Consider the following 14909-nt stretch of genomic DNA (forward strand, 5'->3'; position numbering starts at 1 on the left):
TAGTGAGATATGTTCGTGTTTGTCTGTGGACGGGCGACACCGTGCTTGTTAATTGTATTAGTAAGCGAACGCTTACTGCAATTTATATGGCCGATTAAACCAAGAACCTTACTTCGTGAATTGTCTTGTACTTTGCTATCGCTATTAGTGCTTCGACTTTCGGGAAAAACTGCGGCATTTTTTTTTTATTTCGCTCTTTCTCAACCATGTAATTTCTTTAATGCCTGTGTTTGGGCATCTTGGTGTAGTGCGCATGGTGCACGCTTGTTAGCTCTCGTGAAGTAAGCGTAATTATCACTCCATGAAAGATATACATAGAAAAACTACTTTTCACATCATATCACTAATCTGATTCCCATTCTTTGGTGAGGTCTGGCTTGTACCTGCGCTGTTCATCAGCCCCTGAGCAACACTCCATAGTTATTATATATGCGTTTCTCTTGCAGCTATATCAAGAGGCAATCAGCCTCCGCTCAGACTTCACTGATGCGTACCTAAACAGAGGAGACTTCTTGCTTCGCATGAACAGGTAAGCTTTAAGAGCAAGTAACGGGCTTTTATCTTCATCACGCCATTCCCAGGGTGCATCTCAATAAATTCTCTCTTCTTAACCTTTATTTTTCAGGACAAAGGAAGCAGAGGCTATGTACGAGAGGGCTTTAGAACTAGATGAGAACAATCCAGACTTGTACTACAACGTAAGTGCTCCAGGCGAAATCATTTCATAACGCGGCTTGTTGTTTCGTATTTTTAACGTGCTTTCATGCTTCGGTGCCTGGCCTCCATCGTCTCACGAGCATGCATTCGACGGCGCACAAATATTCGAAGGATGAGCGAGTGGGCATGAATAGAAAGAGACGGAACCGGTGCGCACCCCACAATTGCGTGCTGGTCTTGTGTCTTCATTGCCGTTTACTTTTTTTGTATTCACTTATTCCTGCAAGAAAAAATAATCTTCTTAAACCAGAGCACGCAAATTGCAAACTATGTTAAACACAGTCACGCTGGATTAAACCCGGGTACGTCATATTATTATCGAAGTTGTTTTTCTATTTCAAAGTACACATTCTCTTCCGTGCAGAAAGCAGGCTTAGTGCCACGACGCAAGATCTGTCTTCGGTTCTGTAATGCATTCGAAGACGTTCATCCAGTGCAACGATTCCGATGAAAGATGGCGTCACTCTCTATTCAATGACAGAGAAATGAAAAAAAAAAGCACTCCTGTGTTTAGATTCAGCTGCACGTTAAATAACCCCAAGTAGTCAATATTAATCCGCAGTCAGACTCCCTACAAGGCTTCCCTAATAGCCCCATGTGCGGCTTTATAGTTCACTGTTCAGTAATACAAATTTTAGCGCAAGTATAACTGTCATGAAGACGTGACTACGCAGAATGCAATAATTATACTCTTTAATTGCGAACTCGATGGCTTATGGTTATTCTACAGAAACATCCACCATTAATTGTGTGCACATTTTCTCCTAGCGAGGACGCGTTTCGTCATCAGGATACGCGCTCGATGCGCTTTCTGCAAGCCGCAAGTCCCGGCGCAGGCGTGGTGTAGGCGGGCTACCACCGAGCGATGCGGCAGCCTAAGCACGGAAACATGACGGGCTCTATTCAGCACGCAACATGTCCTAGTGATCACGTAACTGCTTAGTTTTCGGTTGGTGGACCTCACACGATACGTGCCCGGCGTCTTAAGCAATCAAATATATGTGCCGCCACAGCAGTAGCAAGGCTGTGGCGGCACATATATGTTTTTATTACTTTGCCCTAACGATGGTTGCCTTCAACTCTCTAATGCGAACATATGCTTTGAAGTTTGTAATTTAAGGACTTCATTAATCTATTGTATTTAAATAAATTAATTTATCCTTTGTAAACATCACCTTCATGAATACCTGGCCACACAGAGTAGCTCATAACGCAGATCAATTAGTAATTTTGCGTGTATAAAAAAAAAATCTGTGAATTCGATTAAGAAAGCGCCCAGCGTGAAACACGTGCGCAGCGCTATAATGAAAATAATTATTTGCTCCCACCCCACCCCTTTGTCGTAGCTGCATCACGCCGCAGGTGTCGCTTTCGCATCATCTAAGCTGATGAGCTTAATCCATCAAATCATTTAACGTCACAACAAAGAAGACAAGTATCGCAGGTACCTTGGTGTGCTTTAAGAACAACAGACACCCGCCGTGGTTGCTTAGTGTTTATGGTGTTGGGCTGCTAAGCACAGGGTCGCGGGATCAAATCCCGGCCAGGGCGGCCGCATTTTGATAGGGGCTAAATGCGAAAACACCCGTGTGCTTACATTTTCGTGCACGTTAAGGAACCCTAGGTGGTCCAAATTATTTCAGATTCCCCCTCTACGGGCGTGCCTCATAATCAGATCGCGGCTTTGGCGCGTAAAACCCCATAATTTAACTTTTCATTTAGAATAACGGATGAAATTGTTGTGTGTCCTCAAGGTTACGCTTTCATGGTCAGTTTGAATTACTCTGCCTGCAATGGGTTTCCAGGCAGGCCCATTTGCAAGCATAAACTTAGTTATGTCCCCAGTACCCTGTGTGTAGTGCGAAATATCGAACGCCAAAAATTTTGACGTTCGATATTTCGCAGTACGCATAGGGTCGTCCGCTTTTAGGAGAAGTAGTTTATTAATATTCAGGCACCCATATGAGCTTAAATTGTGAATGTGATTTACATAATATAGATGAGATTTTGAACTTATAGAGACACTAATGAAGTATTTTTCATAAAAAGCTGTGAAGTTTGGAACGTTAAAAAAATGTTTTATTCTGAAGTGCGCTCTTCTTAAGATTCGCTTTGAATAAAGCTATGTTTAACGTCCCAAAGCAGCACAGCGAAGTGTTGAAACTCAATTATACATTTGTGGAAGTTAATTATGATATATGGGGTTCTCTGGCACAGGGGCCACTAATGGCCAAAGAGCGCCAAGAATTGTTAAAGTTATTCCTACAAACTGTGTTCGAGAAAATCAATAAGGATGCATAAACGTTGTTTTTCTGGCGGCTAAAGCTTTCTCTAGAAGTCTTTTGGCGCCTTAACGTTGAAGAGGGACCATGTGTCTGCGCACAAAATTAATGTGAGACGTTGGCCGTTTTGAAATATCTGCCGCGCTGTCAAGTGTAATGCATCTGCACTCATTGCGCAGCTGGGCGTCATCCTCATGGACCAAGGCCGCAATGATGAAGCTATGGCTCTGTTTAACCGCGCGCTGGAGCTTGATCCTGACCACGAGGTGCGTTTGGTTTAAACCCCGTTGTGTGCTGATCTTGTTCTGTTGTTTTTTCATCGGGTTGCTTGTCATCAGTTCTTCTTGTGACTTCCTTTGTTTTCTTATGCCTTTTCGCCCCTAAAGTTGAACTGTCACAACTATATTTTGTCGATACTTACTCCCGGGCTGTTCACCTACACTCAAGAAAGTGAATGGTAGCGCCTCCCCTTGACAGAAGTGGTCAGTGCGCTTCATTGACGCACCACGACGATTCTCGAGAAGCGTGGCGTGCTCTTCAGTCGGAGGGACGCGCTGCGATCGACCCGATAGAGCGGAGGCAGAGCTCGGGAGTCGAGGATCGTTTGAGAATATCGCCGATATCCTCGTTATCTTTCTTTTTTTTTTCACCGTCACCGTGTGACGCGCGCTAGAAGATGTGCCAGAGTTATTCACAAAGAATTTTTTTCTTTCTTTATTGGCTAAGAAATAAAATCAACTTATTTTTAAGATATGTTTATTGCGTCTGCGTCTCTTGACCTGTTTTTCAACGTATCGTCGAAATTGCTAAAGTGAGGGATCTGTTCCGATGACACTGGAAACGTTGGCACTGTTGTGTCTCCGGATTCGTCACAAACAATAGATTGTCTAATGAGCAAATGATGATAATGCGAGGTGATACGGATAACAATATACCAAACGGTATGAAAATAAAGCACATTTCTTAAACACGCTTAAACGACAGCACGCAATACAGAAGACAGTGTGCTAATCAATCTATAACCCATGCAGATTGCTGCAACGTAACAATAATACACAAGAGCATACAAAGTGTTAATACTTAGATGCAATGTCACTTTCACTAAAGAAGGTTATTAAAGCTTTCAGAGCTGATCGCTATAACGATGCGTTAGTCCATGGCTCAAGCAACTTTTCTATGCTGAAAGGACGATTATCAAGGGTCGCCAACGTTGCCCTCAAAGCACATCTTTACTATTCAGACTTAGGATAGCTTAATAGAACGTGCTCTACGTTCTCCCATGAACGGCCGCACGCGTAACAAGGCATATCTGAACGACGTATACCATTCAAAAAGCTACCTGTATGCGTCACTTCTGGCTGCTAAGCACGAGGTCGCGGGATCGAATCCCGGCCATGGTATCATGTCGATGGGGGCGAAATGGGAAAACACCTGTCTACTTAAGGTTAGGTACGCATTAAAAAAACCCAGGTGGTCCAAATTTCCGGAGTACCCACTACGGCGTTCCTCATCATTAGATCGTGGTATTGGCACGTGAAACCCCATAATTTAATTTTTTTTAACGTCACTTGTTATCTGTTTCGATGAGTGAGAGTGTCTATGTCACGGCCATCATCAACAGAGTTCGGAAACTGTAGATGGGGCTCAACTCAGTACAGAAGGCTGTTCATATAATTCGCGTCAAATGTTAAAGCATTTGTCTTAGCAGGGTGTCAGTTTTACAAGTGGCACTTCAAGCAGTGGCACTTGTGAGAAATTCCAGTAGTCGTTGGTGTCTTCGTGTTTCAAAATTCTTTTTGCAGAAATAAATTTACTTTCGCGGAAAGCCTCAAAAATCGGCGAAAGTTTAAATCAACAGTCCTCATGTACTTCCTTTTAGACCACATACACCTAGTTCTTGTTGACCTTAAGATGGTCAACCTTCGCTCCTTTTCAGAAACATTTTCGCGTACACCGTGCACCATTGACGTTCTTACCCCATCTTCTGATATATTAACATTCAGAACGCTTTATCCTCTACCAACATTAATGGCAATTTTTGTCGCACTAATATTTCATTCATTAAAAAAAAAAGGCGAAAAAGTGAAAATATTTAGATGTGCGTGTGGAGTAGGGGGGAGGGGGGGGGTTCACTACAGATGAAAGCTCGAAGTAGGCTAGCTCTGTGCAACTTCGAGCTTAATGAATACAGTGAATTTCTCTATTTCAGTATCTGATCAGCTCAAAAAGGCGTTTGCGATTAACCATTTGCATAAAAGGTACTACAGGATGCCGCCATGGCAATATTTGCAAATGGAGCAAACTTTCTCAATGCGCAGCGTAAATATATGCAGCATACAATATTCCTACTCTTCGCACTAAGAATTCTCGCCAGTGGTACCGAACGCACGATGACAGTGTAGACAGTGACATATTGTTTCATAAAATAAGAAGGATGATAAACTTATTGCATTGCATCTGGGAGAACATTTTTTTTTTTTTGCATTGAAAGCACATTGCAATATCCCTCTATATTTCCAGCACGCCCTTCTCAACTCTGCCTTGTTGCTTCAGGAAGCAGGATCTGCAAGTCAGAAAAAAGTGGCCAATGAAAGGTAACCTTCAAAAGGCGTTCTAGTTGGCTTCCTTGCGCGTTTAGTATATTTTATGACATTTCAGTCTACTTGAATCACACGTATTGGCGAGCTTGCTTTCTCCTTTGTTTAGGTGTCCAGTCGCATATCTGAGAACCCTGAAGTAAAGAATTGCCACCCCGGCCTCCGACTTTCGCTATGCGCTTTCTTTTCGTTTTCTTTTTCTTTTTTTTTTCTGGTGAAAAGGGCAGTTAATCATCAAGAAATCCTCCATTTATCATTTTTCTTTGCCTCCCGCGTTCCCTGGAGCAAGGCCATTATGCATCTTTTTTTTTTTTTTTAATTCTACAACGCAGTCGGTCTCCAATTCCGGTGCGCAGCAGCGTACTTCAACAGGTCAAGTCGCAGCTCTAGTGAAGGCACTCTGCATGGCTGCAACCACCTTTTCCTTAACCCGCCGTGGTTGCTTAGTGGCTATGGCGTTGGGCTGCTAAGCACGAGGTCGCGGGATTGAATACCAGCCACGGCGGCCGCATTTCAATGAGGGTGAAATGCGCAAATACCCGTGTACTTCGATTTAGGTGCACAATAAAGAACCCCGGGTGGTCGAAAGTTCTCGAGTCCCCCACTACGGCGTGCCTCATAATCAGAAAATGAGTTTTCCACGTAAAACCCCATAATTTAATTTTTGTACCATTTCCTTAACGTGTCTTTTAAAAATTAATTCCCCCAATGTTGCGCGAACATTTAAGCATACACATATCTCAACTAGAAGACTTCGCCACCATGCGTTCGCTGCAGAATGTACAAGATGCATATATTTCATCTAGAATGTTCGGCCTCAAAACATTCCTAGCTTCCGAATGTCATCCTGAAAGCCTTATTTTATCACAAAGCGTCTAAAAATTGCAAACTGTGCGTAAATTTGTCTTTGCCTCCTTGGCAAAGCCCTGAACCAACCACAGATTTAGTGTTTTTTAAGTGAAAGCTTACGTACGACATTGAAGCATGTCTGGGCCTAACCTTGCTCTCTTAAATTCGCCCGCTGTGCTTTTCGCCTACTTCGCCTACTTGCACGCAAAAAGTCACAAAATTTCTGGACTTCAAGTGCCTTCAATTGCCGATTGCATAAACTGGACCCCACGCTACGGCTACAACTGCCATCTAGCCTTTCCCGCGGCGAAACAACCTAGCTGTGCCGCTTGTGGCTGGGAGTGGCGTTCACGAACGCATACTCCTACCGTATGGGAGTGGCCGAGATACCGATGTGCGACTCCTGTGGGTGCGAGGAAACCGTCGAGCACCTGTTGTGTACATGCCCTCGCCACGATCTACAACGCCTCTCTCTGCGGACAACTTTACGCCGACTGGACTCGAGACCGCTCACCGAGTCAAAGATACTCGGACCGTGGCCACACCCGTCACTGGCTCGAAAAGCGATTCGTGCACTAGTGCAGTACTTGAAGTGCACCGGCTTAGTGTCCCCCCCCACACGCACTCAGTGCTTAACTCTTTTCTTTTTTTCCTCTTTTTATTCCCCTTTCCCCCACCCCCAGTGTAGGGGAGCAAACCGGGTGTTCTTCTGGTTGACCTCCCTGTCTTTCCTGTCCTTACTTTCTCTCTCTCTAAATGGAGGTGAATGTCGCTTGCAATGTTGAACAACAGCGTCAAATATGCACGACGCACGTGCCTACTTTGTCGAGCGCCACTTCCAGTGAGCTGCCCAGCCAGCGAAAATTGCCATACTGTCGCGTGGCATGATCTTTGCGAGGAACTTAGCGTTAGTTCCCCGTAAAGCACTTCACATGATTTGTTTTCAGGTTGGAGAAAGTTGTCCACAGTGGAAAGAGAGACGAACGGGCCTACTTCCATCTGGCCATGCTGGCGCTTGACAAAAAAGATCCAGTCGCTGCTGAGAACTGGCTGCGCAAGGCTGTACTGGTGAGCTCAAATGCCATCTGGCTGTACACGATACTTGTCCTTGGGAATTGCACGGCGACATTGTTCCACGATGCCACGTTGTCATTAGAAATGTGCGAATACTCGAAATTTTTAACACGAATTGAGTAGTCCGGCCTTGTTGCTATTCGAGTCATTTTTTATATATAAAAACAGAGGAGTTATCATCGCCGTTTGTTGGCGACGGCTGCCCTTTTTCACTTGGTTAATAATGTAGGTAAAACACAAATAAACGAAGAAAAGAACTATTTGCATTAGCTAATACTCAATAAATAAAACAGAACATGTTACACACTAAGAGCAAAGATCTCTTACGAAATGTTCTCGTTGAAACAAAGTCCGCGGATATCTGGGATACGCAGTTTTTAGGTGCACAAGTGAGACACAGTAACACGGGATGTAGTAGAGTCAATATTCGTCACAAATGTCGCCACCTTTCAAAGAAGCATTAAAGTACGTTCACCGCTTTGTGATGCACTTTTGATGGTCATGGGTCTCACACCTTGGCAAGTGAAAAAGGCCGACGTGAGTCATTTCAACGCAGTTCTTGTTCAAAGCCCTGAATATGTGTAGTGTGCTTGTGACAGTGGAGTAACAGGCGGTATGCGTCCTTGTCGTCGTGGCCACACGAACATGTTGCAGTGGACACACGCTTAAATTATTCGAGATATGGAGCGCTTTGGTGTAAGTAGTTCCGAGACGGAGACTATGTAAGACGGTGTCGACGCATCGCGGAAGCTGAGGATCTAGCTGGCACTAAAGATGTGGGTAAACTTCATATCGGATTTATTCATTTGTGCTCACTGTGAACCAGTTCGACACACACACTTCTCTTTTGAGGCCTCGTAATATTCACTGTGTGTCGGAGCGGGACATGAGAACAAGGAGGGTTTCCTAAAATCATTCGATTCGATTCGATTCACCATTCGAAATTGTCGACTATTCGTTTCTGTTCGACTAAGGTATAACATCACTTGTGGAGTTTGGACGGAGAGAGACCGATGTAGGCGAAAATGTCTCCGACTCACTCTTCTGCTGAAGAACCAATAATAGAAAGCAATTGTTTGTAATTGGAAGCTTCTCATTCGACGGAGCGTTCTGTTGTAAACGCCACCACATGGAATGTATCAAATAATGTAAATCAGCCTCATTTTTTACAGAGCCAACTCCACACGAGCTTTACATTTCGTTTTGTTTAGAAATAAAAGAATATTCAATCATCGATTTGATTTTCCAAGGACATTTTTCTTGATTATTCGTATTCTATTTGACTAAGAAATTTTGCTAATCGAACACCTGTAACCTTTCTGAAATACCGCCCATGGCCTTAGCATCATGCATGTACATACACATATCTCCATCATAAACATCTTCAAGACCAGAAGCATCAGTACATACGGTAAAAAAAAAGAAGTATAAACGAGAAGACTGGAGCTGTCGCTACTTTGTATAGATTATCAGCGCAATCAGTTTACAGCCACAAAACTAAAACGCCCTGCAGTGGGCCTCTTCGATTATCCGTTCCTGACAGTCCCGGGTTGTCCGAGACGCTGTACACGCAACGCCCATTGGCTGAAAGCACCGCCTCGGACAGTCCAGGACTGTCAGAAACGGATAATCGAAGAGGCCCAGTGACCGCAGGTGACAAACTTCAAGCCGAACCCGCTCAACGTTAGTCGTTGTTGCTGATGGACGACTGATCGCCCACCGACAGGGTACAGTCTTTCTGATAAGGGCACGTCATAAGAAATTGACCTCAAACTCGCGCCTATTCGCCATTGAATATAGGAAAGTGGGGCAGATGGTACGGAACCTCCCGCATGTATGCTTTCATACACCACTTAGCCGTACATCCTGAAAACACAGATGCTAGCTCTTAAGCGTTGTCGTACCTGCCGGCTCATATGTAATATGTAGCCACGCAAATGCTAATATGATGTTAACTGAAATGAGCAAAGCTTTTTCATGAACAGTTATTGACATATTGTTAGGAAACCATGAATACGGAACGTGGTGTCCACTAACAAGATTTGATTTACTTCTCCTTCTCTTCCCCCTTTACTTAATTTTATTCACGTATCTATTTTTTCAAGCATACTTTTTTCACTTTTATATGAAATTTGACACATATCTCACTTTGTTTTACAAATAGTTGGCTTCCCGACTTGGCAGAAAACGCTGGTAGCATTAACGCGAAGTTCTCCTTTGCGTTAAACATGCACGCACAACATTGCCCTCCGCTCGCCCTAAGACGTTGGGTGAACGCCAGACGCTTTAATTGTCCTCTTCACGCTAGACTAATGCAAACACCCATGCGAAAGCGCTGACCTCGAAGAGTCGGCCACACGGCTTGTGGTCGACTCTGCGGTCACGCGCCGTATGGCCGCACAGTCGCAGTGTTTGGCCAACAAAGTGTCACCGAAATGAGAGTCTCGTTATGACAGTGTGTGGCTTGCGCTACACGCCGGAGCGTCTTGCAGCGCCATGTGCAGTTCTTAGATGTTAATGAAGCGAGCAGGACGCGACAGCGAGCAGGACGCGACAGCGTCCATCTGGACTCCTTTATTATTGCCATCGTCTCTCATAGTTAACTCAGACTTCCGCAATTTCGGGGTCTCCGACTAGACGTGTACATGTTGTGTAATCCGTTACCAAAACGTGAACAGGGTCTGCGCTGCCTTCTGTTCCCACAGGTTCTCCTACAACTCGCGTGTCCTGTGTTATCAGTTCGGGTAACAATATATATACATATATATATATATATATATATATATATATATATATATATATATATATATATATATATATATATATATATATATATATATATAATTGGGAACCTCCCAAAGATGCAAGCATCTGCGCTCGCGCATTATATAAAAGTCGGAAATGAAAAGATGTAACTGCATACGCGTGTCAACGTATATCCACGCACAATATGTATGTGCAGTTTCTTGTTCTATGAACAAACACTACGAATAACAGAAGAAATAAAAAACGTGCTGAGCATGTAACGCATCTTTTAGCGGCAAGCAATTAAGTGTGGCCGTCCTCCCTTTACAAACACTGGGGAAACGCGAGCGAGCAACACGGTGTGGCATGTACGATGGGAATAGGAAAGACGATGAGAATGTAATCTTCCCCCGCCCTTCTTTTTGTTTCTCTGCCTACTTATTTCTCGTGCCATTATGATGCCCGAGGCGTGTTTTATCCTAGAAGAATGTACTCCAGGTCGTGCGTTATGGTTATTTCCGTCCCTTTTTTATTATTATTGTCATTCCGCGCTGTAGTTTCCCCTTGCGTTGCCCAGGTAGCGACGGCGTCTCACTGGCGGGTTTATGCAAGATGCATGAGACCGTCGTGTTACGTCAGCCTCGCGCTCAGTTCATATTGCACTACGTGTCGCGCAGGCTGAAAGCATGCTACGGTGCGATGGTGTTCTTTTTCTTCTTCTTTTGGTCCACTCGCACCGACACGTGTAACATCACAAATAAATGGAGATGCCTTATTGCTTGTCTTTTTCATGACAAAAAAAGGAAAGAAAGGTTTAGATTTCTCAACACGAGAAACGCGAGCCTAGCTGAAGCACCATGAAAAAGAAGCTTCCTAGCTGAATGCACGCAACTTTTTTGAGCAGAAGGGATGATTTCGCTGTGTTGCTGCGACTATTCAGTGCCATTGGTGGCATCTGAGTTTTGCACGAAGCACTCAATATTCGTGAACACGCGGCACTTAACGCGGATTATATTATAAAACTAGCTTCAGAAAGCCCACATTACTCGAAACAGAGCGAATAAGAAAAGAAAGAGAGAGGCCGGAGATGCCACCAGAAAAGCGTCTGGTTGGCTGCTCTACGCTGGGAGAGTGGAACAGGAGAATAGAAATGAGAGAGAGAGAGAGAGGAATGGAGTGAATGTTTGCACTTGCGCGTACAGCACCACGCCAGTCAAAGGCGCTCGCACAAGCCAGTCGTTTTTTCAAAAAGCATACAAGGGCCTTCACTGCCTTCTGGGCTGATGATCGGCGGGGGCGGTGTTCTAGTATAGTCTGTATGGTCAGTGGTCGATCGAAACCAGGCACAGACATTATGCAGGCTGTTTATTTCCGCCTTTCAAACCTAGAGATGTGGTCACGGAGTAAAGCATATCTTAGAGAGAGAGAAAAAATAATGCAGAGAAAGGCAGGGAGGTTAACCAGACGTAGTTCCGGTTGGCTACCCTGCGCAGGGCAAGGGTTAAGGGGGATGAAAAGAGAAACAGAGTGGAAGGGGGAGATAGAAAGAAAGGGAGACAAGCACGAACAAAGCGCGTACACTACAGAGCGATAGGGGGCGGCATTCTTAGAGTCTGTCGTGAAGCCCCGTAGACCGCAAGAACCTCAATAGCGCGAGTAAGGCCTTCAACGCGGATGTTCTTTCGGAGCATTGGCCTAAAGCTTTTAGTTCTGAAAGTGGACGATTGTCCAACTAACTGGTCCAGTACTCTGCGCATCACTTGTCTGTCAGCATTGTATCGCGGGCAGACACAGATAATGTGTGCGAGCGTCTCGTCGATGTTACGTGTGTCGCACGTGGGGCTGTTGGCCATTCCTATGAGGAGAGCATATGAGTTTGTAAAGGCAACGCCTAGCCACAGACAGTCGAGCATGGTCTGTTCACGTCGTGGTAATCCAGGCGGGAGGTGCATCCGTATGTCCGGAGACAACGAACGCAACCGACACATGGTGAAAACATTTGAATCCCACAGGGCCAAAGTACACTCACGGGACATCAATCGCAGCTGAGCCGCAGCGTCTCTTCGCGAAAGCGGAATGAAGACTCGTTGACCACTTTCATGTGCAGATCGGGCGGCTTCGTCGGCGTGGTCATTACCGCTGATGTTACGATGTCCTGGAAGCCACTGCAAGATTATGTTGTGTCCCTTGTCATGGCTTTGATGATATATGTGCCGAATTTCTGAGGCCAGTTGTTCATTGGGTCCGTGGCGCATTGCATGGGCTTCGTATGCACTGAAGGGCTGCCTTGGAGTCACTAAAGATTGTCCATTGTTGCGGTGGCTTCTGCTTAATGAAATTAAGTGCAGCAAGGAGCGCCGAGAGTTCTGCACCGGTCGATGTGGTCACATATGAAGTTCTTAATTTGATTTCCTCAGATTGGGCCGGGATGATGACTGCAGCAGCAGAGCTGTTGCGTTTTACTGAACCATTTGTGTATACATGTTGCCGGAATCTGTGCACGTTGTGAATGTGCTCCAAAGTTTCTTGTTTCAAAGCTTGCAATGGCGCTCCAGCTTTCTTTCTGATTCCTGGAATTGTCAGTTGTACTTGCGGCCGGTGCAGACACCACAATGGATCTGACAATCGTGTAGCGGGCGTAAATTCTGATGGCAAGTAGGACTGATGTCTTACAATAGTTTTAGCAAAAGTTGAAAGTGGCCTTTTTGCTGGCAAGCAAGCAAGATGGTGTGAGGGAATCCGAGTCAGGTGTCGGATGTGTGCATCTCTTAGAGACCTGTGAACAATTACGTGCCTTACCAACGCGCACGGCCGATTCGAGTGGTTTCGAAGAACGGCAATCAAACTCGCTGATAAAGTGGACATGAGATCGCACTGCTTACATTGTTATTCTACGTTTACAACACTGGCGTTGCCTTTAAATCTTAGTACAATTTGGTACTTTCTCTGTTCTCTTTTTTCTTGTTTGTTTGTTGTCGTTTTTCTTTCTTTTTATAACAGGCTCATCATGCCCTCCAGGATTGTTGGCACTTTCATTGTTTTGAGTGTATCGCCCATAGAGCAATGCAATGATTTTAGTTTCTTGTCCAAGGATAACTTTGAGTCTTCTTGGTATTCTGTCTAAACCTCGCACGGTATGCTTAGAAATCCTTCTTTTTGCCTTTTGAATATGTTGCCTTTTTAAGTGCGGTGCACTTCAGGGGCCCGGGATGGGCCCGGGATACACATGCCAGAGCTTTGTTTGAGTTTTATGTCGTTCACGGCCATGCATTGTACTCGTAGGCCAAAACACTGCCGCGGTTTGCACAGATCAACCCGCTTCGCGAGTTATTTCTACTGCATCGATCAGATTCTTTATCTGGATTTCTAAATACACTTGCCCGGCGTGAAAGGGCTGCGATGAAGGTTTCGCCTATACACGCCAAAGGCGATGCGCTCGCGTGTGTGCAGCACTATGTAGCTGCCGATTCAACAACTCGGATGCAGTTGCCGGGTTCGAAGTGCGTACGTGTGTACTTGCGTGTACCCAATCGACTGCCGTGTCCCCCCCCCCCCCCCCAGCTTGTGCAGCTTCATAATTCAATCATCCTAGTACCATGATGATCGAACGCAAAGCGCGTGACATATTCACCTGAATAACGCGAAGGTCATGTAGAAACGTACGCAATCAACGCGGAGCAGCTCAGCTATTCTCGTCATTTCGTCATGATGCTGCCATCTCTTTATGCTGTGAAACTGGTCTGTTGGCTCTCAAGCGCAAACATCACTGTGGAACCTGTACTTCATTTGTGAACAAAGCCTATGCAAGGACGAAAGTTAAACATAGAAATGGTTTCCATGAATGAGCACTTTCTCCCTTTTCTTTACGCAGTTCCATGTCAATATGAGCCAACAAATTCGTGCACCACTACGGAGGAAGCCTAGTCACAATAGCCAAAATAATTTGCAGTGGTAGTGAACAGCTTGTGCTAGTAAAATATGTTTGCAGCGCCTAACAAAAGCATAGACTGACAAAGCTACGCACTCTCACTACTACAACAATAACACGTGTTACGTTTCTGGCATGATGTATGACAGAACACAGCCTACGCACTACATAGCTTCATACACCTGTTGACGATAGCGCGATCAGGAAAACAAATCTGAACAAGCACCAAGAATAGCACCCGTGCATAAGCTTACCCATGCCTGAGCTCCGTACTCCGTCAACAAAGAAAAAAGCTCCGTTCGCGAACGTTTGCACCTCCAGTACTCTTAAAATCAATCCCTAACACGAAACAAAACAAACACTGAGTCCTTCAATGACGCGGTTAGCCACGAAACTTAGCCAAAACATATGATATCCCTTGCGAAAACCTCGCCGTGGAAACTCGGCGGCCAACTGTCATGGTACTGAGCGCGCCGAGACGCAGAAAAGAAGAAAAAAAAATAGAGAGAAGGGCGCAAAAAATACCATGTGGTGGCGCTTAACCAATTGGGAGACGCAGACCTTCTCCGCTACCTCCACGAATGCTCCTCGCAGCAGCGGCGGCGGCAAGATAAAAGCATGTCGCTACCTTTTAGTTTTATTCAGAGACCTTATCGGAATAGACACTGCGAACAAAGAGCCGGTCTCTCCCGCCATGGATGCCGACAGTTGGCACGA

The 14909-nt window shown here is 45.1% G+C and overlaps 1 protein-coding gene across 1 annotated transcript in view; it reads left to right on the forward strand.

Moving 5' to 3' along the window:
* LOC142563742 (protein O-mannosyl-transferase Tmtc3-like) overlaps window positions 1-14909 on the forward strand; it is a 427622-nt gene that overhangs the window by 395346 nt on the left and 17367 nt on the right. Inside the window, exons 16-20 of the mRNA XM_075674346.1 lie at window positions 447-529; window positions 626-698; window positions 3179-3265; window positions 5520-5593; window positions 7393-7513. Of these exons, the coding sequence (XP_075530461.1) occupies window positions 447-529; window positions 626-698; window positions 3179-3265; window positions 5520-5593; window positions 7393-7513 (438 nt within the window). The remainder of the gene's footprint in view (window positions 1-446; window positions 530-625; window positions 699-3178; window positions 3266-5519; window positions 5594-7392; window positions 7514-14909) is intronic.

The sequence above is a fragment of the Dermacentor variabilis genome, chromosome 1, assembly GCF_050947875.1.
Source record: "Dermacentor variabilis isolate Ectoservices chromosome 1, ASM5094787v1, whole genome shotgun sequence".
Lineage (NCBI taxonomy): Eukaryota > Metazoa > Arthropoda > Arachnida > Ixodida > Ixodidae > Dermacentor > Dermacentor variabilis.